General features: G+C 42.7%; 1 protein-coding gene across 1 annotated transcript in view; it reads left to right on the top strand.

The window, feature by feature from the left end:
- The first annotated feature begins 241 nt into the window (after positions 1-241).
- The window catches only part of LOC106564362 (uncharacterized), a 31,274-nt gene continuing 3,554 nt past the window's right edge, over positions 242-27,961 (top strand). The window contains exons 1-11 of the mRNA XM_045690935.2: positions 242-534; positions 16,886-17,025; positions 18,512-18,724; positions 19,031-19,156; positions 19,240-19,285; positions 19,374-19,464; positions 19,596-19,737; positions 19,887-19,991; positions 21,925-22,015; positions 22,680-22,713; positions 27,748-27,825. Coding sequence (XP_045546891.2) covers positions 477-534; positions 16,886-17,025; positions 18,512-18,724; positions 19,031-19,156; positions 19,240-19,285; positions 19,374-19,464; positions 19,596-19,737; positions 19,887-19,991; positions 21,925-22,015; positions 22,680-22,713; positions 27,748-27,825 — 1,124 coding nt within the window. The 5' untranslated portion in view covers positions 242-476. The remainder of the gene's footprint in view (positions 535-16,885; positions 17,026-18,511; positions 18,725-19,030; positions 19,157-19,239; positions 19,286-19,373; positions 19,465-19,595; positions 19,738-19,886; positions 19,992-21,924; positions 22,016-22,679; positions 22,714-27,747; positions 27,826-27,961) is intronic.

Consider the following 27,961-nt stretch of genomic DNA (forward strand, 5'->3'; position numbering starts at 1 on the left):
TTTAAGTTTCAGCTTTCATCTATTCCTCTTCAGATGATATCTGAGTTTCATTATTGCTTTGCCAAGAGAGTGGCCGTGGCAGGCAGACACATGGCCACATGCAGGAAACGTTGCGGTCAAGCTAGTCTCGTGTAGACCTACCTCGGTCAAACGATACAAGCAATGTATGCGCAACTACACTTAGGAACACGGTATCAGGTGGAACTCGGATTTGGACGAGAGAGCGCTCGTAAAGCTTAGTGTAGTGGCGCATTTATTCTGTCGGTCGGATAGCTTGATCATTTACGAGAGTCAGATGTAGCTCGATCGATTTCAGGAAACGGCGCAGATAAAGGCAGTTGAACGAACAACGAAGATCGATTCACCCGGCGGTTAAACTGTGGGGTAACCGCTGCCAATACTAGCTCTTTTATCCAGTTTTAAAGTGTTATACTTTCAGTGTTTTGTATATTTTCTATTCGAGTTGATAATGCTGGATGGTCGAACTGATGAAGTTCACAAGAGACATTTGCAGACTGCTGGGTATTGGAGGCGGTAAGTAAAACTAACTGCGAGGCCACTGTAAAGTTATTGAACTCATAAATGTCTATGTATTTTACGTCGACCACGGGCCACATTTAAACTGATTGACAAACAGCAGTGGAGTGTTTATCGACTTCTCGCTGGCGAGTCGGCTCGACTGAAGACAAGTTACACTAGTTAAAATGCTCCTATGCTACGTGAAAGCCTATTGTGATCACAAATGGGAGTGATATTATTTTGTTTATGTCAGTCATGTACGTTCCTATAAAAGGTCGCCTTGTATTTAAAGCGGCAGTCCGCAGTTGAAACCGTAACAAATCTGAGGGATGGGGGTGGAAAAATTTAACCGCTCTCAAATTCATAGTTCGAGTTACGGGTGTAAGGGCGGATCAGCCATGATATCAAAAGTATAGTTTTATTCATGTTTTGAGCCTGTATAGTGTTTGTTTACATATACTTTGTACACAAACATTGGAGTAAAACAAGCTTATATTTTGGGTTCTGATGGGCTGCAACAGTTGAACTAAGCTCATGAGGATCAATGGGTATATATAATTAATTTAAGTCCAAAAATGTATGTAGGAACTGCAGATTGCCCCTTTTTAAATAAAGTATATTTGCTTTTGGGTTCCCGAGTGGCACAGCGGTCTAAAGCACTGCATCTCAGTGCTAGAGTCGTCACTACAGACCCTGGTTTGATTCCAGGCTGTATCACAACTAGCCGTGATTGGATGTCCCATAGGGCGGCGCACAATTGACCCAGCGTCATCCTGGTTAGGGTTTGGCCGGGGTAGGCCTTCATTGTAAATTAGAATTTGTTCTTAACTGACTTGCCTAGTTAAATAAGGTTAAATAAAAATAAAACATTATTTTTGCTCTCTCACTCACATAATCAGTATGTTTCTACTTCAATCCTTTGTGTAGGCTTTTCTGTCTCTCTGCTCTATCTGCATGTGCCGACACGCCACATCGGAATCTGAGACTTTGTTTCCATTATCCTTACAAGACACGGTGCAGTGCACATAGCTCAGGGGACACAGTCCTCCTGGCTCGAGGGTTGTGTGTCTTTGTGGAACAGATCTGGCCCTTTGTAGCTCAGATGGTAGAGCATGGTGCCTGTAATTCCAGGGAAATGGGTTCAATTGCCGGGACCACCCATATGTAAATTGTATGCACGCATGACTGAAAGTCGCTTTGGATAAAAGAGTGTGCTAAATGGCATATGTTATTACATTAACTCTGGATGAAACTCTACCCTAAATGTACGAGAACAAACTGATGACTCATTCCAATAGAACGCAGTCACCAGTAATTCCCAGACTCTTGTTTAAATCTAAAGGCTTTCTATTCCCTAGTTCCTGGTTTAGTCTTTTGTCTCAAATGGGTGTTGTGGTGGTGAATTCAGGCTGCTTCTTCTATAAGCCAAGGCCACAGAGGACGGTAATGTGTATAAGCCAAGGCCACAGAGGACTGTAATGTGTATAAGCCAAGGCCACAGAGGACTGTAGTGTGTATAAGCCAAGGCCACAGAGGACTTTAATGTGTATAAGCCAAGGCCACAGAGGACTGTAGTGTGTATAAGCCAAGGCCACAGAGGACTGTAGTGTGTGTATAAGCCAAGGCCACAGAGGACTGTAGTGTGTGTATAAGCCAAGGCCACAGAGGACTGTAGTGTGTGTATAAGCCAAGGCCACAGAGGACTGTAGTGTGTGTATAAGCCAAGGCCACAGAGGTATAAGCCAAGGCCACAGAGGACTGTAGTGTGTATAAGCCAAGGCCACAGAGGACTGTAATGTGTATAAGCCAAGGCCACAGAGGACTGTAGTGTGTATAAGCCAAGGCCACAGAGGACTGTAGTGTGTATAAGCCAAGGCCACAGAGGACTGTAATGTGTATAAGCCAAGGCCACAGAGGACTGTAGTGTGTATAAGCCAAGGCCACAGAGGACTGTAGTGTGTATAAGCCAAGGGCACAGAGGACTGTAATGTGTATAAGCCAAGGCCACAGAGGACTGTAGTGTGTATAAGCCAAGGCCACAGAGGACTGTAGTGTGTATAAGCCAAGGCCACAGAGGACTGTAATGTGTATAAGCCAAGGCCACAGAGGACTGTAGTGTGTATAAGCCAAGGCCACAGAGGACTGTAATGTGTATAAGCCAAGGCCACAGAGGACTGTAATGTGTATAAGCCAAGGCCACAGAGGACTGTAGTGCGTATAAGCCAAGGCCACAGAGGACTGTAGTGTGTATAAGCCAAGTCCACAGATGACTGTAGTGTGTATAAGCCAAGGCCACAGAGGACTGTAATGTGTATCAGCCAAGGCCACAGAGGACTGTAGTGTGTATAAGCCAAGGCCACAGAGGACTGTAGTGTGTATAAGCCAAGGCCACAGAGGACTGTAGTGTGTATAAGCCAAGGCCACAGAGGACTGTAGTGTGTGTATAAGCCAAGGCCACAGAGGACTGTAGTGTGTGTATAAGCCAAGGCCACAGAGGACTGTAGTGTGTGTATAAGCCAAGGCCAAAGAGGACTGTAGTGTGTGTATAAGCCAAGGCCACAGAGGACTGTAGTGTGTGTATAAGCCAAGGCCACAGAGGACTGTAGTGTGTATAAGCCAAGGCCATAGAGGACTTTAATGTGTATAAGCCAAGGCCACAGAGGACTGTAATGTGTATAAGCCAAGGCCACAGAGGACTGTAGTGTGTATAAGCCAAGGCCACAGAGGACTGTAGTGTGTATAAGCCAAGGCCACAGAGGACTTTAATGTGTATAAGCCAAGGCCACAGAGGACTGTAGTGTGTATAAGCCAAGGCCACAGAGGACTGTAGTGTGTGTATAAGCCAAGGCCACAGAGGACTGTAGTGTGTATAAGCCAAGGCCACAGAGGACTGTAGTGTGTATGAGCCAAGGCCACAGAGGACTGTAGTGTGTGTATAAGCCAAGGCCACAGAGGACTGTAGTGTGTATAAGCCAAGGCCACAGAGGACTGTAGTGTGTGTATAAGCCAAGGCCACAGAGGACTGTAGTGTGTATGAGCCAAGGCCACAGAGGACTGTAGTGTGTGTATAAGCCAAGGCCACAGAGGACTAGTGTGTAGCTAGGCCTGGGCTATTGCACTCACTAACTGACATTGCTCAAGATACTCTACTAGAACAAGATACTAGAGGTCGACCGATTATGATTTTTCAACACCGATGCCGATTATTGGAGGGCCAAAAAAGCCGCTACCGATTAATCGGCCGTTTTTTTTCTTCTTTTTTTTTGTAATAGTGACAACTACAACAATACTGAATGAACACTTATTTTAACTTAATATAATACATCAATAAAATCAATTTAGCCTCAAATAAATAATGAAACATGTTCAATTTGTTTTAAATAATGCAAAAACGAAGTGTTGGAGAAGAATGTAAAAGTGCATTATGTGCCATGTAAGAAAGCTAATGTTTAAGTGCCTTGCTCAGAACATGGGAACATATGAAAGCTGGTGGTTCTTTTTAACATGAGTCTTCAATATTCCCAGGTAAGAAGTTTTAGGTTGTAGTTATTATAGGAATTATAGGACTATTTCTCTCTATACGATTTGTATTTCATATACCTTTGACTATTGGATGTTCTTATAGGCACTTTAGTATTGCCAGTGTAACAGTATAGCTTCCGTCCCTCTCCTCACTCCTACCTGGGCTCGAACCAGGAACACATCGACAACAGCCACCCTCGAAGCAGCGTTACCCATGTAGAGGAAGGGGAACAACTACTCCAAGTCTCAGAGCGAGTGACGTTTGAAATGCTATTAGCGCGCACCCGGCTAACTAGCTGCCATTTCATATCGGTTACACCAGCCTAATCTTGGGAGTTGACAGGCTTGAAGTCATAAACAGCGCAATGCATTGCGAAGGGCTGCTGGCAAAATGCACGAAAGTGCTATTTTGAATTAACGCTTACGAGCCTGCTGCTGCCTACCATCGCTCAGTCAGACTGCTCTATCAAATCATAGACTTAATTATAACATAATAACACACAGAAACACGAGCCTTAGGTCATTAATATGGTCGAATCCGGAAACTATCATCTCGAAAACAACACGTTATTCCTGTTACATTGCACAACCTTCAGTGTTATGTCATAACTACGTAAAATTCTGGTGAATTAGTTCGCAACGAGCCAGGCGGCCCAAACGGTTGCATATACCCTGATTCTGCGTGCAAGGAACGCAAAATGACACAATTTCACCTTGTTAATATTGCCTGCTAACCTGGATTTCTTTTAGCTAAATATGCAGGTTTAAAAATTTATACTTCTGTGTATTGATTTTAAGAAAGGCATTGATGTTTATGGTTAGGTACAGTCGTGCAACGATTGTGCGTTTTTCCGCAAATGCGCTTTTGTTAAATCATCCACGTTTGGCGAAGTCGGCTGTCTTTGTTAGGAAGAAATAGTCTTCACAGTTCGCAACGAGCCAGGCGGCCCAAACCGCTGCATATACCCTGACTCTGTTTGCAAGAGAAGTGACACATTTTCCCTAGTTAAAATAAATTCATGTTAGCAGGCAATATTAACTAAATATGCAGATTTAAAAATATATACTTGTGCATTGATTTTAAGAAAGGCATTGATGTTTATGTTTGGAGCAACGTGTACCTAAGCGATTATATGCAAAGCAGGACAGGCTAGATAAACTAGTAATATCATCAACCATGTGTAGTTAACTAGTGATTATGATTGATTGATTGTTTTTTATAAGATAAGTTTAATGCTAGCTAGCAACTTACCTTGGCTTCTTACTGCATTCGCGTAACCTCGTGGAGTGCAATGTAAAGCAGGTGGTTAGAGCGTTGGACTAGTTAACCGTAAGGTTGCAAGATTGAATCCCTGAGCTGACAAGGTAAAAATCTGTCTTTCTGCCCCTGAACAAGGCAGTTAACCCACCGTTCCTAGGCCGTCATTGAAAATGAGAATGTGTTCTTAAGTGACTTGCCTAGTTAAATAAAGGTCTAAAAAAAAAAAAGAAAAAGAAAAAAGAAATCGGCCAAATCGGCCTCCAAAAATACCGATTTCCGATTGTTATGAAAACTTGAAATCGGCCCCAATTAATCGGCCATTCCGATTAATCGGTCTACAAGATACAAGATACACTCTACTAGAACAAGATACACTCTACTAGAACAAGATGCACTCTACTAGAACAAGATGCACTCTACTAGAACAAGATGCACTCTACTAGAACAAGATGCACTCTACTAGAACAAGATGCACTCTACTAGAACAAGATGCACTCTACTAGAACAAGATGCACTCTACTAGAATAAGATGCACTCTACTAGAACAAGATACACTCTACTAGAACAAGATGCACTCTACTAGAACAAGATGCACTCTACTAGAACAAGATGCACTCTACTAGAACAAGATGCACTCTACTAGAACAAGATGCACTCTACTAGAACAAGATGCACTCTACTAGAACAAGATGCACTCTACTAGAACAAGATGCACTCTACTAGAACAAGATGCACTCTACTAGAACAAGATGCACTCTACTAGAGCAAGATGCACTCTACTAGAACAAGATGCACTCTACTAGAACAAGATGCACTCTACTAGAACAAGATGCACTCTACTAGAACAAGATGCACTCTACTAGAACAAGATGCACTCTACTAGAACAAGATGCACTCTACTAGAACAAGATACACTCTACTAGAACAAGATGCACTCTACTAGAACAAGATAATCTCTACTAGAACAAGATGCACTCTACTAGAACAAGATACACTCTACTAGAACAAGATACACTCTACTAGAACAAGATACACTCTACTAGAACAAGATGCACTCTACTAGAACAAGATACACTCTACTAGAACAAGATGCACTCTACTAGAACAAGATGCACTCTACTAGAACAAGATGCACTCTACTAGAACAAGATGCACTCTACTAGAACAAGATGCACTCTACTAGAACAAGATGCACTCTACTAGAACAAGATGCACTCTACTAGAACAAGATGCACTCTACTAGAACAAGATGCACTCTACTAGAACAAGATGCACTCTACTAGAACAAGATACACTCTACTAGAACAAGATGCACTCTACTAGAACAAGATGCACTCTACTAGAACAAGATGCACTCTACTAGAACAAGATGCACTCTACTAGAACAAGATGCACTCTACTAGAACAAGATGCACTCTACTAGAACAAGATGCACTCTACTAGAACAAGATGCACTCTACTAGAACAAGATGCACTCTACTAGAACAAGATGCACTCTACTAGACCAAGATACAGGAATCAAACCTGCAATAATTGGGCCATGCTTTTAACAAAATGTCAAAATACACTTCTGTGAAACACATAATGAACCCTTGTATGTAGACACCTGTAATGTTACGCACTTCCACAGTAGGCTAACAACATGTATTTAAACGGTAATAATCCACACGCTAATTGTTACCCCCGATCAACAGGTTGCTAGAGAGAGAGAGAGAGCCGGCTGAGATATACATAACGTTCCTCTCTTCCACAGTAAACCCAAACTAGTTAAACGTCATTCCCAGGCTATTTTCAGTGTCTCTGATTTCGTCAGCTGAAGGTGTTGCAACAGCATCCGAGCAGAGAGCAGAGTCAGCAGACAATCTGGACGTGTCACCAGTCCACCAGGTTGTTGTTGTTGTGGTATTCAAATGAGAGGCACCTGATTGCTGTCATCACACTGAAGAGGCAGTGTAGGTTTGACGATAACATCTGGGGCTGGCCGCGTTCCAAATGGCATCCTATTCCCTATGCACTCTGTGGTCGAATGTAGTGCACTACATAGGGAATGGGGTGCCCTTTGAGACGCACCTGGATGAAGTCTTTTACTTTCAGTTTGATTGTCCTCCGACTTTTAGCTGCCGAGAAATCCTCTTCCGTGATGACTCACTCATGTTTGATCAAACCAGAAGGATGTCTCTGAAGTGTCATAAGAGAATAGAGGGAATGGATTAGAGTAGAACTGAACTGATCCATTATACGACAGGGAAAACATGTATTTCTGCTGACACAGATAGTACCCACCCCACCCGTCTGTATCATTGGGCTGATGGTGGGGATGGTGATGATGAGGGTGGTATGGAGATGGGTTGTGTTGTGTGTATTCTTTGTGGTTGACTGTGTGGTGGCTAACTACTAACAAACGGTTCCTCTTGATTTTACTCTCTTCTGTCTTCTTCTCTGGTCTGTCAGCCTAAGGCATTATGGGTGATGGAGGGGAGGGGTACTTTGTCTCTGAGTGGCAGGAAACCACAGGCATGCAGCCACCACTCTGTTTATTTTCCAGAGAGAGAGAGAGAGAGAGAGAGATCTCTCAAACAGACCCAGAAACGATTTGAAAACAAATCCAACATTGATAACTCCCATGTCTGTTAGGTGAGATACTGCAGTGTGCAATCCCAGCAGCAAGATTTGTGGCCCGTTGTCATGAGAAAAGGGAAACCAGTGGAGCACAAACAATATTATAAATACCACCAATATATATCTGTGTATCGTCCCCTGCTATTTGTACTACAACTATTTACACATTGCTAAAACATAGCTGATAATAACACTTGAAATGTCTATATTTTTTCAACCTTTTTAAGTGCGACGTTCACTTGTAATTTCTAGTAGTTTTTTGTTGATGTTGGTCAATTAGTTTCTTCTCACTTGTTTATTTCACTTGCTTTGGCAATGTAAACATACAGTATGTTTCCATGCCAATAAAACCCTTTGAATTAAATTGAGAGAGGCAGAGCGAGAGAGGCAGAGAGAGAGAGGCAGAGAGAGAGAGGGTGGCAGAAGAGTGGGGCAGAAGAGGGAGAAGGAGAGATGTTCAGAGAGAGAAGGAGAGGCAGAAAGGGAGAGAGGCTGAGAGCATGGCAGAGAGAGAAGAGTGAGAGAGAGAGGGGGGAGGTAAAGTCCTTTCCCAGCATTTTTCTGATCCCTATCAAAGTAGTGTAACACAAACAGCTTCTCTGCTGGCCTTGGGAACCAGATACACAACGCGGTTTTTATATCGCACAAGAAAGAAGGGTGGTTTTTCTGACAATGCTGCTGCTTGTTTCTTAGCAGTGTAAGTAGTGTTTCAGTCATTGTTTATTTCTAACATAGGCTCAGTAAAAAGTGATGGGGAAAAAGACACAAACGAACTAATATTAACTAATAATATAAACTAATATGAGACGTTTAGACGAGGGTCGTTAAGTAGGGCACTGAAAAGTGTTGAAACGGAATTAGTTTCTTATTTGAAGAGATCAGGAAGTACCTTCCAGTTTCTAAAAGTTTCCCCAGTTTTGTGACTACTGAACATGACCCAGGGAGGAGCCGTTGTGTGTTTAAGGGGAGTGAGCCGTTGTTGACCGAGGTAATACAACATTCCAGAACGTTCCGGTAGAAATCTATTGTGTAGATATGATTGCCTATCTATCATGACGAATAGGGCATGCTCTATATTATTCATTGCATTTCTATCTGCAATGTTCTGAACGTTTCACCTTACTGAACAAGAGCCCAGATGTAAGCCAGCCAGCCAGTCAGAAGTGCTGACAACGGCATGCAGGCTTAGCTCTCTGTCCTTGTGAGAAGCAAACATACTGGTTGGATTAGGCCCTTTTCCTGTGCTAACTTTGCAACTTGATTATTTCATTATGAAGATGGAGAATATCTCATTCCACACATGGTTTAACACTTCCGTCAGGATGAGGTTGTTTGAGGCTGTTTTGAGTATATTTGTCATGGTTGGAATTGAGTTGGGTTTGCATCTCAAATGGCTCCCTGTTCCCTTTATAGTGCACTACTTTTGCCCAGGGCCGATAGGGCTTCAGCATGCTTTGGTTCAGCTGGCGCCTAGCCCAACTCTGCTTGGTGAACCGAACGAGTGTGCTCGCATGTTCCCTTAAAAGACCTTTGCTTAAAAGAAACAAAAAACGGTAATAGTACGTTTTGTCCATCTTGAGGCGCCGCAGCCAGTATACACTTCCTCAAAATAGTTCGAATTCATCTAACTCATCAAATCTGTCATTCATTTGGACTTTTTTTTTGCTAAGGAGATCTTAGTCAAACAATTGTACATTTAACTAAGATGTTTGGTGCAGTGTTTTTCAAGGGAAAGGGGGATACGTAGTCAGTTGTACAACTGAATGCATTTAACTGAAATGTGTCAGCCGCATTTAACCCAACCCCTCTGAATCAGAGAGGTGCAGGGGGCTGCCTTAATCGACATCCACGGCACCTAGGGAGCAGTTGTTGGTTAACTGCCTTGCTCAAGTGCAGAACGGCAGATTTCTCCACCTTTCCGGCTTAGGGATTCGAACCAGCCACCTTTCGGTTACTGGCTCAACACTCTTAACCGCTAGGAAATGAGTATTCTATCGTTGAGTGACAACAGACACTTTATTGAAGAATCCCTACTGTTGACCAATAACCGATGAAGGGGTGTAGACTTTGGCTACCGAAATTCGGCTTGCCTCGCGAAATGTTGTGTACCCGTACAGCCACAAAAACACCTGCCGAAGACCAAAACAAACAAAAACGTCACAAAATGTTGTCATAATATATGCACAAACTGTTTCGTCTGGGAAGCACACAGAGGCCTTTACATAACGTAACATAACATCCCATTACTTATAGGCCTGTTGGGTCCCAGAGGTCACACGCCCGGACGCACACACACACACGTTCCTCCTCTCTCCCGTTGCTCCTCTCTGCGTGTGTTTGAGTCTGGCTGCTAATGCCAAACAGATAGAGTTTCCCTTCCTTCCTCAGGCCCAGGCGACAGGCCTGCTGCTGGTTGGTCGGTGGTGGTTCTATTTCTGGACTTACAGGGCTCCTTCTTTAAGGCTGTGTCCCAAATGGCACCCTTTTCCCCATTTAGAGCACTACCGTCGACCAGGGGCCACAGGGGAGTGGTAGAGGATAGGGTTCCATTTGGGACGCACGCCAGTTCTTCCGTCTCTGAACATCTGTTCTGGCTGCCGTCACCTCACAGGCTGACCGAGGTGCATGGAATCACAAGGCAAACATATTCCTTTACCCCTTCTCCCTACTGTTTTGTTTCATGTCTTTTGGCATTCTTTTTTATTTACATTGTTTTGTTGGAGAGAGAGAGAGGAATTGAAAACTAATCAAACAAATCCAACATTGATAACACCCATATCTGTTAGGTGCAGTGTGAGGTCACAGCAGTGAGATTTGTGGCCCGTTGTCATGAGAAAAGGGCAACCAGTGGAGCACAAACAATATTATAAATACCACCAATATATATCTGTGTATCGTCCCCTGCTATTCGTACTACAACTATTTACACATTGCTAAAACATAGCTGATAATAACACTTGAAATGTCTATATTTTTTCAACCTTTTTGAGTGCGACGTTCACTTGTAATTTCTAGTAGTTTTTGTTGATGTTGTTCAATTTAGTTTCTTCTCACTTTTGTTTATTTCACTTGCTTTGGCAATGTAAACATACAGTATGTTTCCCATGCCAATAAAACCCAATGTAAACATACAGTATGTTTCCCATGCCAATAAAACCCAATGTAAACATACAGTATGTTTCCCATGCCAATAAAACCCAATGTAAACATACAGTATGTTTCCCATGCCAATAAAACCCAATGTAAACATACAGTATGTTTCCCATGCCAATAAAACCCAATGTAAACATACAGTATGTTTCCCATGCCAATAAAACCCAATGTAAACATACAGTATGTTTCCCATGCCAATAAAACCCAATGTAAACATACAGTATGTTCCCATGCCAATAAAACCCAATGTAAACATACAGTATGTTTCCCATGCCAATAAAACCCAATGTAAACATACAGTATGTTTCCCATGCCAATAAAACCCAATGTAAACATACAGTATGTTCCCATGCCAATAAAACCCAATGTAAACATACAGTATGTTTCCCATGCCAATAAAACCCAATGTAAACATACAGTATGTTTCCCATGCCAATAAAACCCAATGTAAACATACAGTATGTTTCCCATGCCAATAAAACCCAATGTAAACATACAGTATGTTTCCCATGCCAATAAAACCCAATGTAAACATACAGTATGTTTCCCATGCCAATAAAACCCAATGTAAACATACAGTATGTTTCCCATGCCAATAAAACCCAATGTAAACATACAGTATGTTTCCCATGCCAATAAAACCCAATGTAAACATACAGTATGTTTCCCATGCCAATAAAACCCAATGTAAACATACAGTATGTTTCCCATGCCAATAAAACCCAATGTAAACATACAGTATGTTTCCCATGCCAATAAAACCCAATGTAAACATACAGTATGTTTCCCATGCCAATAAAACCCAATGTAAACATACAGTATGTTTCCCATGCCAATAAAACCCAATGTAAACATACAGTATGTTTCCCATGCCAATAAAACCCAATGTAAACATACAGTATGTTTCCCATGCCAATAAAACCCAATGTAAACATACAGTATGTTTCCCATGCCAATAAAACCCAATGTAAACATACAGTATGTTTCCCATGCCAATAAAACCCAATGTAAACATACAGTATGTTTCCCATGCCAATAAAACCCAATGTAAACATACAGTATGTTTCCCATGCCAATAAAACCCAATGTAAACATACAGTATGTTTCCCATGCCAATAAAACCCAATGTAAACATACAGTATGTTTCCCATGCCAATAAAACCCAATGTAAACATACAGTATGTTTCCCATGCCAATAAAACCCAATGTAAACATACAGTATGTTTCCCATGCCAATAAAACCCAATGTAAACATACAGTATGTTTCCCATGCCAATAAAACCCAATGTAAACATACAGTATGTTTCCCATGCCAATAAAACCCAATGTAAACATACAGTATGTTTCCCATGCCAATAAAACCCAATGTAAACATACAGTATGTTTCCCATGCCAATAAAACCCAATGTAAACATACAGTATGTTTCCCATGCCAATAAAACCCAATGTAAACATACAGTATGTTTCCCATGCCAATAAAACCCAATGTAAACATACAGTATGTTTCCCATGCCAATAAAACCCAATGTAAACATACAGTATGTTTCCCATGCCAATAAAACCCAATGTAAACATACAGTATGTTTCCCATGCCAATAAAACCCAATGTAAACATACAGTATGTTTCCCATGCCAATAAAACCCAATGTAAACATACAGTATGTTTCCCATGCCAATAAAACCCAATGTAAACATACAGTATGTTTCCCATGCCAATAAAACCCAATGTAAACATACAGTATGTTTCCCATGCCAATAAAACCCAATGTAAACATACAGTATGTTTCCCATGCCAATAAAACCCAATGTAAACATACAGTATGTTTCCCATGCCAATAAAACCCAATGTAAACATACAGTATGTTTCCCATGCCAATAAAACCCAATGTAAACATACAGTATGTTTCCCATGCCAATAAAACCCAATGTAAACATACAGTATGTTTCCCATGCCAATAAAACCCAATGTAAACATACAGTATGTTTCCCATGCCAATAAAACCCAATGTAAACATACAGTATGTTTCCCATGCCAATAAAACCCAATGTAAACATACAGTATGTTCCCATGCCAATAAAACCCAATGTAAACATACAGTATGTTTCCCATGCCAATAAAACCCAATGTAAACATACAGTATGTTTCCCATGCCAATAAAACCCAATGTAAACATACAGTATGTTTCCCATGCCAATAAAACCCAATGTAAACATACAGTATGTTTCCCATGCCAATAAAACCCAATGTAAACATACAGTATGTTTCCCATGCCAATAAAACCCAATGTAAACATACAGTATGTTTCCCATGCCAATAAAACCCAATGTAAACATACAGTATGTTTCCCATGCCAATAAAACCCAATGTAAACATACAGTATGTTTCCCATGCCAATAAAACCCAATGTAAACATACAGTATGTTTCCCATGCCAATAAAACCCAATGTAAACATACAGTATGTTTCCCATGCCAATAAAACCCAATGTAAACATACAGTATGTTTCCCATGCCAATAAAACCCAATGTAAACATACAGTATGTTTCCCATGCCAATAAAACCCAATGTAAACATACAGTATGTTTCCCATGCCAATAAAACCCAATGTAAACATACAGTATGTTTCCCATGCCAATAAAACCCAATGTAAACATACAGTATGTTTCCCATGCCAATAAAACCCAATGTAAACATACAGTATGTTCCCATGCCAATAAAACCCAATGTAAACATACAGTATGTTTCCCATGCCAATAAAACCCAATGTAAACATACAGTATGTTTCCCATGCCAATAAAACCCAATGTAAACATACAGTATGTTCCCATGCCAATAAAACCCAATGTAAACATACAGTATGTTTCCCATGCCAATAAAACCCAATGTAAACATACAGTATGTTTCCCATGCCAATAAAACCCAATGTAAACATACAGTATGTTTCCCATGCCAATAAAACCCAATGTAAACATACAGTATGTTTCCCATGCCAATAAAACCCAATGTAAACATACAGTATGTTTCCCATGCCAATAAAACCCAATGTAAACATACAGTATGTTTCCCATGCCAATAAAACCCAATGTAAACATACAGTATGTTTCCCATGCCAATAAAACCCAATGTAAACATACAGTATGTTTCCCATGCCAATAAAACCCAATGTAAACATACAGTATGTTTCCCATGCCAATAAAACCCAATGTAAACATACAGTATGTTTCCCATGCCAATAAAACCCAATGTAAACATACAGTATGTTTCCCATGCCAATAAAACCCAATGTAAACATACAGTATGTTCCCATGCCAATAAAACCCAATGTAAACATTCAGTATGTTTCCCATGCCAATAAAACCCAATGTAAACATACAGTATGTTTCCCATGCCAATAAAACCCAATGTAAACATACAGTATGTTTCCCATGCCAATAAAACCCAATGTAAACATACAGTATGTTTCCCATGCCAATAAAACCCAATGTAAACATACAGTATGTTTCCCATGCCAATAAAACCCAATGTAAACATACAGTATGTTTCCCAAGCCAATAAAACCCAATGTAAACATACAGTATGTTTCCCATGCCAATAAAACCCAATGTAAACATACAGTATGTTTCCCATGCCAATAAAACCCAATGTAAACATACAGTATGTTTCCCATGCCAATAAAACCCAATGTAAACATACAGTATGTTCCCATGCCAATAAAACCCAATGTAAACATACAGTATGTTTCCCATGCCAATAAAACCCAATGTAAACATACAGTATGTTTCCCATGCCAATAAAACCCAATGTAAACATACAGTATGTTCCCATGCCAATAAAACCCAATGTAAACATACAGTATGTTCCCATGCCAATAAAACCCAATGTAAACATACAGTATGTTTCCCATGCCAATAAAACCCAATGTAAACATACAGTATGTTCCCATGCCAATAAAACCCATTGAATTGAGAGAGAGAGGCAGAGAGAGCTGGGGAGATAAAGTCCTTTCCCATCAACTTTATGTTCCCTATCAAAGTAGTGTAACACAAACAGCTTCTCTGCTGGCCTTGGATACCAGATTCACAACATGTGGTTTTCATTCCGCACCAGAAATATGTTTTTTTTTCAACAATGTTGCTGCTTGTGTCACGTATACTCCCTCTCCGGCGCTCGAGGTCGGCAGGCTGCTCATTATTACGCACACCTGTCACCATTGTTATGCAAGTTAGCGCCTCATCAGACTCACCTGGACTCCATTATCTCCCTGATTACCTTCCCTATATATGTCACTCCCTTTGGTTCCTTCCCCAGGTGTTATTGACTCTACTTGTGTGTCTTGTTTTGGTCTATGTTTGTTTAGTTATTAAATATTCACTCCCTGAACTTACTTCCCGACTCCCAGCGTACACGTTACCGCTTGTTTCTTAGCAGTGTAAGTAGTGTTTCAGTCATTGTTTCTTTCTAACATAGGCTCAGTAAAATTGGAGGAAAAAAGACAAAACCAACTAATATAAACTGAGACGTTTAGACGAGGGTTGTTAAGTAGGGCACTGGAAAGGTTTGACACGGAAATTAGTTTCTTATTTGAAGAGATCAGGAAGTACCTTCTAGCTTCAATCAGTTTCTCAAAGTTTCCCCAGAACTCAAATGAGTTTCACTTGAAATGAAACAGAATGAATGAGCGATCAGGCGGGGTTCCACCAGGCTAGCATTTTCCAGATCGTGAGGCTTGAGTGAATAAGCCAGAAACAAGGACGCTGATGGAAATAAAAAAATGAAACCATTGTAGGCAGCCTCCCTATATGCAGGAATACTATGGACACTGCCAGGCCCAGTGCCAATAGGTCTAGGCTGCTTATTAAATGGCACCCTTTTCCCTATGTAGTGCACTACTTTTGACACTATGGGCCCTGGTTAAAAGTGGTGCACTACATGGCGATAGGGAATAGGGTTCCATTTGGGACACAGACCTAGAGCACAAGGTACAGGAGGTTATCAGGGTCAGGTAAGGGAAGCATCCAGGTGGCAGACAGACAGTGGGTGTTGAAGGGGAAGGTTCTGATCTGTCTGTGCTGCCCTCAACAGGCTGCAGTTGGTCTGGATTGAACTTTTTGGTTAAATGTGTGTTCCAAAGGTCACCCTATTCCCTATATAATGCACTAATTCTGACCATGACCCAAAACAGTGAACTATATGATATAGGGTGCCATTTGGGATGCACTATATGAGTGTGTTGGGGGGAGGGGGAAGAGTCTGTCATTTCTTCTTGGTAGGGCAACGATACACTTCCTGTACGGATCCACTGGTCCAATATGTTTCCACCCAAAGAACAAAGGAGAATCTCTAGCAGCATGTGTACTGTACTGATGTGTACTGTACTGTGTTTTCTCTTCTCCTCCCTGTCCTCTCTATTCCTTCTCTTTTCCCTCCAGTCCCCATCTCAATGAGACTAACCTGTAGGGGACAGTGGGGTATGTTGAGCCATTTTTTTTTACATTCAGCATCACTACGTCAAGGGAAATATAGTATTCTTTCTAACAACAATATCTATATATATTTCAGGATGTTGTGTATCCCTGGAAATAATCAGAATCCATTTAAACATGGATATATCTGGGCTGCTGCCTCCGCCTCTTCCTCCTTCTCTTCCTCATCTTTCTCCTCCCTGTTCTCTTTGTTCTCCTCCTCCAAAGTCTCTAACTTTCTCAGTGAGACCAACCTGTATAGATAATGTTACAGAAGTAATATGAAACAAACACCAAAGTGTTTTCTTTGGTTGATTTGTGTTGGCTCTCTGGTTCTGTGTGTTTCTAGATGGGCCAGGTGAGCAGGAGGAGCGAGGAGGAGGAGCTCCAGGTCCAGCCGTGGGTGGAGAGGTCCTGAGTGGGGAGGAGGAGTTGAGTGAGGAGGAGAAGACCAGAAGGAGAGCAGAGAGACGCAGGGCTAAGAGAAAGGTGAGTAGAACACACACACACACCTGTACTATGTCACACCTATACCACATCATAATCAACCTGGTAACACTTCAAATTAAGTTGCTCTTATACCTGTGTAACCTGTAACTTTATACCGGTGTAACCTGTAATAACACTGTCATTACTACAGTAACATTGTTGCTACATAGTCATTAACAAATGTCTGTGTAATTAATCTTAATGAATTAATAATTAATGACGTAATAGAGTTGAGTAATGGAGTTAGTTTTTGGTATTGCACCAGAGGAATAAGGAACTAGTGACAATTTGTTTATCTCTATCATACCTGGTCCACCTGTCATTATCTCTGTCATACCTGGTCCACCTGTCATTATCTCTGTCATACCTGGTCCACCTGTCATTATCTCTGTCATACCTGGTCCACCTGTCATTATCTCTGTCATACCTGGTCCACCTGTCATTATCTCTGTCATACCTGGTCCACCTGTCATCATCTCTGTCATACCTGGTCCACCTGTCATCATCTCTGTCATACCTGGTCCACGTGTCATTATCTCTGTCATACCTGGTCCCCCTGTCATTATCTCTGACATACCTGGTCCACCTGTCATTATCTCTGTCATACCTGGTCCACCTGTCATTATCTCTGTCATACCTGGTCCACCTGTCATTATCTCTGACATACCTGGTCCACCTGTCATCATCTCTGTCATACCTGGTCCACCTGTCATCATCTCTGTCATACCTGGTCCACCTGTCATCATCTCTGTCATACCTGGTCCACCTGTCATCATCTCTGGCATACCTGGTCCACCTGTCATCATCTCTGTCATACCTGGTCCACGTGTCATTATCTCTGTCATACCTGGTCCACCTGTCATTATCTCTGTCATACCTGGTCCACCTGTCATTATCTCTGTCATACCTGGTCCATCTGTCATTATCTCTGTCATACCTGGTCCACCTGTCATTATCTCTATCATACCTGGTCCACGTGTCATCATCTCTGTCATACCTGGTCCACCTGTCATTATCTCTGTCATACCTGGTCCACCTGTCATTATCTCTGTCATACCTGGTCCACCTGTCATCATCTCTGTCATACCTGGTCCACCTGTCATCATCTCTGTCATACCTGGTCCACCTGTCATCATCTCTGTCATACCTGGTCCAACTGTCATCATCTCTGTCATACCTGGTCCACCTGTCATCATCTGTCATACCTGGTCCACCTGTCATCATCTCTGTCATACCTGGTCCACGTGTCATTATCTCTGTCATACCTGGTCAACCTGTCATTATCTCTGTCATACCTGGTCCACCTGTCATTATCCCTGTCATACCTGGTCCACCTGTCATTATCCCTGTCATACCTGGTCCACCTGTCATTATCTCTGTCATACCTGGTCCACCTGTCATTATCTCTGTCATACCTGGTCCACGTGTCATCATCTCTGTCCTCCTTACCCTCCCTCAACACACCTTTACCATTCTCTCTTTACAGAGACAGAAAGAACGAAAGAAACTGGAGAAGGAGGAGAAGAGCGCGGATGCTGAGCAGGAGGGAGGAGTAGCGTCAGAGTCTGAGAGTGAAAGTGAAGAGGAGAAGGAGGAGGTAGAGAGGGTAGTACCTCCTGCCAAGAACAAGCCCACGCCTCCTCTCGCTGTGTCTGGGAACAAGAGCAACCGCCAGCCCCCTGTCAGGACCCCAGCGGAGGTAGGGGAGGGAGGGAGGTAGGGGAGGGAGGGAGGGAGGTAAGGAGGGAGGGAGGGGAGGAGGGAGGGAGGGAGGGACATGGAAGGCAGGGAGGTATGGAGGGTAGGATACACCAGAGAAACTAATAGATATAGGATGATAGAAAGTATTTCTTTGTCTCTTTCTGTCTATTATAACTGCGTCCCAAATGGCACCCCATTCCCTATATAATGCCCTACTTCTGACCAGAGCTATATGATTCTATGGGCCCTGGTCATAAGCAGTGCATTATAAGGGTGCCGTTTTGATTTATATCTCCTCCTCTAGGAGCCGGAGTGGGACGTCCGCAGTGCGTTTGTGGCCAACGCTGCCAGTCACATCAGACCCAAAGCCAGGACCAGTGCAGGCCACGCCTCTAGAGAGAACAAGGAGAACGAGGCTAGGACCAGCGAGGTGCGGAGGGCTGGACACACACACACACACACACACACACACACACACACAGAGGCAGTATTAACTGAGTTGTCTCATTTCAGGTGGAGAGTTCAGCTCCTGTGAAGAGGAAGGGAGTCTCACTAACAGGTGACATTAACACAATTGTCTCAGAATGATTATTTCTATTCACTGAAATGACCCCAGTTTAACACTGTATGTGTGTGTTCTCCTCCAGAGAAGGGTATTCAGCTGTTTAAGAAGGGCCAGTACTCTCAGGCTGTGGACATGTTCTCTGAGGCTATCCACTGTGACCCCAAAGACCACAGGTACACCTTAAAGTTTGACCTCTGACCCTAAATACAACATATCGCACCACTATGCTCTCTGACCTCAAATTAGATTTCTGTCAACTTGTGTTTTAATGTGTCCTCTCTCTCTCTGTCTTTTTCTCTCTCAGGTTCTTTGGGAATCGTTCATACTGCTACTGGTGTCTGGAGCTCTACCCCTCTGCCCTGTCAGACGCTCAGAAGTCCATCCAGCTGGCCCCTGATTGGCCAAAGGGATACTTCCGCAAGGGGAGTGCACTGATGGGGTTGAAGGTCAGTGTCTGAGCTCTCTACTGTCAACGTGAACATTGCTGTGTGTGTGTGTGTGTGTGTGTGTGTGTGTGTCTGTGAAATCTGACTCTCCATCTCCCATCTCTCCCCTCCCTCTCTCCCCCTCTCTTCCTCCCCTCTTCTCTCTCCAGCGGTATGGTGAGGCAGAGAGGGCCATGCAGCAGGTGTTGAAGCTGGATCAGGACTGTGAGGAGGCCTCCATTGAGCTCTTCAACTGCAAGGTCCTGCAGCTCATGGTGAGGGGAGACGGGTCAGGGGTCAAATCAAATTTTATTAGTCACTTGCGCCGAAAACAACAGGTGTAGACCTTACAGTGAAATGCTTACTTACGAGCTGCTAACCAACAATGCAGTTAAAAAAAAATGAATAAGAAGAAATAAAAGTAACAATTAATTAAAGAGAAGCAGTAAAATAACAATAGCGAGACTATATACGAGGGGGTACCGGTTAGTTGAGGTAATATGTACATGTAGGTAGAGTTATTTAAGTGACTATGCATAGATGATAACAACAGAGTAACAGCGGTGTAAAAGAGGGGGGGCAATGATTAGATGTTCAGGAGTCTTATGGCTTGTGGGTAGAAGCTGTTTAGAAGCCTCTTGGACCTAGACTTGGCGCTCCGGTACCGCTTGCCCTGCGGTAGCAGAGAGAACAGTCTAGGACTAAGGTGGCTGGAATTTTTATGGCTTTCCTCTGACACAGCCTGGTATAGAGTTCCTGGATGGCAGGAAGCTTGGCCCCAGTGATGTACTGGGCCATGCGCACTACCCTCCGTAGTGCCTTGCGGTTGGAGGCTGAGCTGTTGCCATACCAGGCAGTAATGCAACCAGTCAGGATGCTCTCGATGGTGCAGCTGTAGAACCTTTTGAGGATCTGAGGACCCATGACAAATCTTTTCAGTCTCATGAGGGGAAATAGGTTTTGTCGTGCCCTCTTCACGACTGTCTTGGTGTGCTTGGACCATGTTAGTTTGTTGGTGATGTGGACACCAAGGAACTTGAAGCTCTCAACCTGTTCCACTACAACCCCGTTGATGAGAATGGGGGCGTGCTCGGTCCTCTTTTTCCTGTAGTCCTCAATCATCTTCTTTGTCTTGATCACGTTGAGGACAGGTTGCTGTCCTGGCACCATACTGCCAGCTCTCTGACCTCCTCCCTATACGCTGTCTCGTTGTTGTCGTGATCAGTACTACCACTGTTGTGTCATCGGCAAACGTAATGATGGTGTTGGAGTCGTGCCTGGCCGTGCAGTCATGAGGGAACAGGGAATACAGGGGGGACTGAGCACACACCCCTGAGGGGCCCCCGTGTTGAGGATCAGTGTGGCGGATGTGTTGTTACCTACCCTTACCACCGAGGGGACGGCCCGTGAGGAAGTCCAGGATCCAGTTGCAGAGGGAGGTGTTTAGTCCCAGGGTCCTTGCTTATTGATGAGCTTTGAGGGAGCTATGATGTTGAATGCTGAGATGTAGTCAATGAATAGCATTTTCACATAGGTGTTCCTTTTGTCCAGGTGGGAGAGGGCAGTGTGGAGTGCAATAGAGATTGCATCATCTGTGGATCTGTTGGTGTGGTATGCAAATTGGAGTGGGTCTAGGGTTTCTGGGATAATGGTGTTGATGTGAGTCATGACCAGCCTTTCAAAGCACTTCATGGCTACAGACGTGAGTGCTACGGGTCGGTTGTCATTTAGGCCGTTGCCTTAGTGTTTTTGGGCAGAGGGACTATGGTGGTCTGCTTAAAACATGTTGGTATTACAGACTCGGACAGGGAGAGGTTGAAAATGTCAGTGAAGACACTTGCCAGTTGGTCAGCGCATGCTCGCAGTACACGTCCTGGTCATCCGTCTGGCCCTGCAGCCTTGTGAATGTTGACCTGTTTAAAGGTCTTACTCACATCGGCTGCGGAGAGCGTGATCACATAGTCGTCCGGAACAGCTTGTGCTCTCATGCATATTTCAGTGTTATTTGCCTCGAAGGGAGATGGAAGGAATTGGGGGTTTATTCGATCGCCTACAATCGGGTCAGGCTCTAGTCTTTTGTATTGGATAACTTTGGTGTTGATTGGTGAACTTGTGATGAGCTTTTTTGTCTTTTCTGTTTTGTTTCTGAGATCTGCTCTGATATCAGTTTATCAATTCACCCCTTCTCTCTCTCTCTCTCTCCTGTAGGATCTGGGTTTTGAGGAGGGGCAGAGTGTGTTGCTGTTGGAGAAGTTTACCACGGTGCAGGCTGCTCTCGGCTCCCCTGAGGCTGTCAGAGGTATAGGGACAGGCTGCTCTACCAGACCCCACCACAGGGGTATAGTATAGACAGGCTGCACTACCAGACCCACCACAGGGGACATAGTATAGACAGGCTGCACTACCAGACCCACCACAGGTGACATAGTATAGACAGGCTGTACTACCAGACCCCACCACAGGGGACATAGTATAGACAGGCTGTAGAACCTGACCCCACCACAGGGGACATAGTATAGACAGGATGCACTACCAGACCCCACCACAGGGGGCATAGTATAGACAGGATGCACTACCAGACCCCACCACAGGGGGCATAGTATAGACAGGCTGTAGAACCTGACCCCACCACAGGGGACATAGTATAGACAGGATGCACTACCAGACCCCACCACAGGGGGCATAGTATAGACAGGCTGCACTACCAGACCCCACCACAGGGGGCATAGTATAGACAGGTTGCACTACCAGAGCCCACCACAGGGGGCATAGTATAGACAGGCTGCACTACCAGACCCCACCACAGTGGGCATAGCCATTGCATTTAAATGAGTTTGATTTCTGATTTACCAAATATACTACAACAATATAGAAATACCTACTGTACATCTAACACTGATTTGTTGTGAGGTTTCGCTACAATGTTTCATAGTAAAGTGAACCTTTTCCTCTTCCTTCTGCAGTGGTGGACCTCTCCTCCCCTGAGGACTCTACTGGGTGAGTATGTTAAACTCTGGGTGTCATACCTGGGTTGTTAGTGTGACTCCATACTATGTTATCCCACTGAGTTAAAGTCTACACATTAGCTTTGGGAGCTAACATGAATCTTCAAGTCTCAGGCAAGGTTATCTCGTCATTTGAGACCAGCTTTGTTAACTGAGACCACCACCACTCTGTTTTTTTGTTATTCGTCATCTAAATGGTCCTATAATACATTATTTAATTTACATCCCTACAGTTATTGAAGCTATAGACTGTCCCAAAGGGGCCCCTATTCCAGCGTTTCCGTTATGAAAATGTGGCGCTGGACATTTGCCAGGAAGCGTTTGAATTTACCGGACATTTTAGAAATTTACCGGAACCCATCTGCATTGGGTGCGTAACCTGATTAGGGCGTCCACCCACGGTGCTCAGAATGACAGAAATCACATTCAGATTATGGTAATTCATATTAACAGAACATGCAAGTCGAAGATGCAACAATGTGTCATACTTATTACTGAATTCTGATGCACACTTTGAAGATGTTAGAATAACTGTCCACATTTACTTTCCCTCAACCAACAAGACGAGTCACAAACAACAACATCACTAGCCTGTCAATCTACTATCCCCCATAGTAGAAACCTATTCTATTGGTCAGCTTGTGGAGAGAGAAATAGTCTAAACCAAACAGACTCTGGGACAGTTATGGGAAGATGGATCCCAAATTCATTCAACCAGTAGGACCAGGCTATGTTAAAAAACATTACTTTTTAATGAATCTGATGCAGAGCAGAAGGTTTAGATCAGATCACTAAGCATTTCTGTGAAAAATCCAACGGTAAAGCCTTGCGTTCCTATAAACCTTTTTTGGTTTCGTGCTGTTGATGGTAGGTGCACTTGATTCAGCAGCCCTAGTGTCGGGAAGGCAAGGTGTTTCCATTTTAAACCATTTCATGTGTCTAAAGGTAGAACTCCGCCTACTCGGCAGGCCCAGAGAGCAAATCAAGTGCACCTGTAGGCCTACCGCTGGCCAATCAGATAGCTCAGATCACCGTGTCTGCACTGTTTCCTCGCTCCATAGACTGTAAAAAGAAGCCTTGAACTCACAGCAAAGTTGATCATATGAGATTTCTAAACGTTTAAAACCATGAGTACATTTTACATTACATTTGAGTCATTTAGCAGACGCTCTTATCCAGAGCGACTTACAGTAGTGAATACATACATTTCATTAAAAAGAAATCCGTACTGGTCCCTCGTGGGAATCAAACCCACAACCCTGGCGTTGCACACACCATGCTCTACCAACTGAGCCACTGAGTAGACAGAGACTCAACAAATACAGCAAAGAGCTGCTGATTTTATAATTAATTACATGTTTAAGTTGTTATTCAGCACTGTCAACACTTAGTTCATCAGTTTTATAAGCCATAAAATGCGAGTGTTTTGATAAGCTTGCGTTGTTGTTATTTCTCTGGTCATAGGAGTAACAACATGAATTGGTTCATGAGGCAGAAGTAATGCAGTGCGACTTAAGCCTCACCATCAGCTGGAAGACTGCGTCCCTTTTTCTCAGCTGAAGGAGGGAGAGAGGAGGGACGGTGAGTCGGGTGAGAGAGCCTCACCGCTGCTCCTTCCCTCCCCTCAGACTTACCATCAGATGCAGGCCATCAGTACAGTACAAAAAAATAAGCTAATTATTATGCTCACTCAGCTGTGCCTCACAAGTAATAGAACAAATGATCTATTACCAGTGTGATCATATACCTACAATTCTGAAATGGTCTGAGAAGAACAACATTGGCAGGCCAATTCAAGCGCAGCCAATATGCAGTGATGATATATAGGGCCTGTAGCCTACTGTACAAACCTCATTGCTACAGAACTGTTTTTAATTAGTTAATGTTGCAAAGGCTTATGTTTAAGTCATGTTTAAAAAAAATCTGAGCGGTAAATCTCGGCTTGCATTTTGACTCAAAGTGATCTTGACTCAGAAAAAGTTGTTGACCACGTAGTTTAGATTAAAATGTTAAACTATTATTTCTTCACATTATAAATGCAACAATGTGCACAAGGCAGTAGGCTATGTGTGAATGTTTGTTCCATAATGCAATTAGCGGGAGAACACCATTGTCAAAAGGGCACCGCACATGCGAGTGGTTTCATGTGACAGAGATGAAAATATCTGTTCGAAATTTTGAAAGAGGGGACATCTGATATGCAACAACTAGCATGGGTTGCTGGTATGACTAGGATTGTGCCTTTGTTTACTGGACGAGAAAGAAAGTTGATATAAAATTATTGCCTCCACGGATATAGTCTGATTTTGGCTAGGCTACTTTGACGCAAAGTAAGACATGCCTAATAATGTGTAGTAAAACCAGGGGTTGGAACCGGTTTGGGGAACAGAACCGAAAATGAAGAACAGAACCAGAACCGAGAACGAAAGTGATCTATACTGTACCGGAACAGAACTGTTATTTTAAAAGTGTGGGAACCGGTTAATAATGTCCTTTTCTTTCCGGGCATTTTTTCCCAGTCCCACCAAAAACGCAACAAAGTGCCTATGCAAAGCCCTCACTCTGTCACTCAGAAACTTAATCCAGTGTCTGCCTGCCTGCCAGCTGAAAATATTTGCCTGTGTGTGTGTGTGTGTAGGCTAACTGCCCCTCCCTCCGAAGCATAGTCTACTGTAGCTACTGACATTACACGCTTGATTAAAATAAAAATAAATAAGGAACAGAAAGGAACAATATAAACAATTACTTTTGTTTTGTTTGAACTGGTTCAGAACATTATTTTGCTGGTTGGAACAGTGGAACGGCACAAACAAAATAATGGTTCTGTTCAGAACGAATAGATTGGAAAATTATTTTGGTTCCAACCCCTGATTAAAACGTTCAGGTTTCAATCAATTAAGTATATGTTTTCAAAATGTGTACTGCCTCCATCTCATTGCAAAGTGGTGTGTGACTCGGTGATGAAGCCTGCCTTTCATTGCCTATGCATTTTCTGTTTGAGATGCTGTAGCAGCAGCACTCGCGCTGTCTGACAGATTTTTTTCTCAAAGGCTCTGTATCTGTGTGCTGTGCGCGTGTGTTAAATAAAATGCAATTCAATTCCACTAAATTCCTCAAATTAACCTATAGACTGATAAGCATGACCAGTCAAATGTATTTAGATTAACTGGTATTTCCATCAATGAATAATGCTTTTTAGACTATTTTGCAATGGGATTTTTTTCTTCTTCTCCCGGACAATTGGCCAATAGCAATTTTATTTATCGGCTTTTACATTTCTTTTTTTTTTAATAGGCCAAAAGTCGGCTATTACTGGCTAGTGGAAACCCTGCCCTATTCCCTAGATTGTGCACTTCTTTCACCCAGAGCCCTATAGGCCTTGGTCAAAAGTAATGAACAACAGTTGAAGTTTATATAAACCTTAGCCAAATACATTTAAACTCAGTTTTTCACAATTCCTGACATTTAATCCTAGTAAAAATTCCCTGTCTTAGGTCAATTAGGATCACCACTTTATTTTAAGAATGTGACATGTCAGAAAGTAGTAGAGTGATTTATTTGAGCTTTTATTGCTTTCATCACATTCCCAGTGGGTCAGAAGTTTACATACACTCAATTAGTATTTGGTAGCACTGCCTTTCAATTGTTTAACAGAATTTTGGCCCCTTCCTCCTGACAGAGCTTGTGTAACGTAGTCAGGTTTTTAGGCCTCCTTGCTCGCACACACCTTTTCAGTTCTGCCCACAAATGTTCTATAGGATTGAGGTCAAAGCTTTGTGATGGCCACTCCAATACATTGACTTCGTTGTCCTTAAGCCATTTTGCCACAACTTTGGAAGTATGCTTGGGGTCATTGTCCATTTGGAAGACCCATTTGCAACCAAGCTTTAACTTCCTAACTGATGTCTTGAGATGTTGCTTCAAGATATCCACATACATTTTCTTCCTCATGATGCCATCTATTTTCTGAAGGACACCAGTCCCTCTTGCAGCAAAGCACCCCCACAACATGATGCTGCCACCCCCGTGCTTCACGTTTGGGATGGTGTTCTCTGGCTTGCAAGCCTCCCCCTTTTTCCTCCAAACATAACGATGGTCATTATGGCCAAACAGTTCTATTTTTGTTTCATCAGACCAGAAGACATTTCTCCCAAAAGTAAAAACTTTGTCCCCATGTGCAGTTGCAAACCATAGTCTGGCTTTTTTATGGCGGTTTTGGAGCAGTGGCTCCTTCCTTGCTGAGCGGCCTTTCAAGTTATGTTGATATAGGACTTGTTTTACTGTGGATATAGATACTTTTGTACCTGTTTCCTCCAGCATCTTCCCAAGGTCCTTGTTCTGGGATTGATTTTCGCACCAAAGTACGTTCATCTCTTGGAGACAGAATGCATCTCCTTCCTGAGCGGTATGACGGCTGTGTGGTCCCATGGTGTTTATACTTGCGTACTATTGTTTGTACAGATGAACATGGTACCTTCAGGCGTTCGGAAATTGCTCCCAAGGAAGAACCAGACTTGTGGAGGTCTACAATCTTTTTTCTGAGGTCTTGGCTGATTTCTTTTGATTTTCCCATGATAACAAGCAAAGAGGCACTGAGTTTGAAGGATTGGCCTTGAAATACATCCACAGGTACCTCCAATTGACTCAAATTATGTCAATTAGCCTATCAGAAGCTTCTAAAGCCATTACATTATTTTCTGGAATTTTCCAAGCTGTTTAAAGGCACAGTAAAATTAGTCTGCACAGTCAAATCTGTCTGTAAACAATTGTTGGAAAAATTACTTGTCATGCACAAAGTAGATGTCCTAACCGACTTGCCAAAACTATAGTTTGTTAACAAGAAATTTGTGGAGTGGTTGAAAACGAGTTTTAATGACTCCGACCTAAGTGTATATAAACTTCTGACTTCAACTGTATGTAGGGAATAGGGAGCCATTTAGGTTGCATACATAATGTAGTGATGTTATAATGTTGCTGTAATGAATGTCTTTTTCACCATGGTCCCCTTCTCTCCTCTTGTCCTCAGGTCCCCCTGTCCCTCTCTCTGGGTGGGGAACGTCACTGTGGACCTTACTGAGAAACACATATGGGACCTTTTCAAAACGTACGACCATCATGCCCCATTTCCATCTGTTTTTGTTCAGTAGCTGCATCTATCTATCTATCTATCTATCTATCTATCTATCTATCTATCTATCTATCTATCTATCTATCTATCTATCTATCTATCTATCTATCTA

This window comes from Salmo salar, chromosome 12 (genome assembly GCF_965601325.2).
Source record: "Salmo salar chromosome 12, fSalSal1, whole genome shotgun sequence".
NCBI classification, from domain to species: Eukaryota; Metazoa; Chordata; class Actinopteri; order Salmoniformes; family Salmonidae; genus Salmo; species Salmo salar.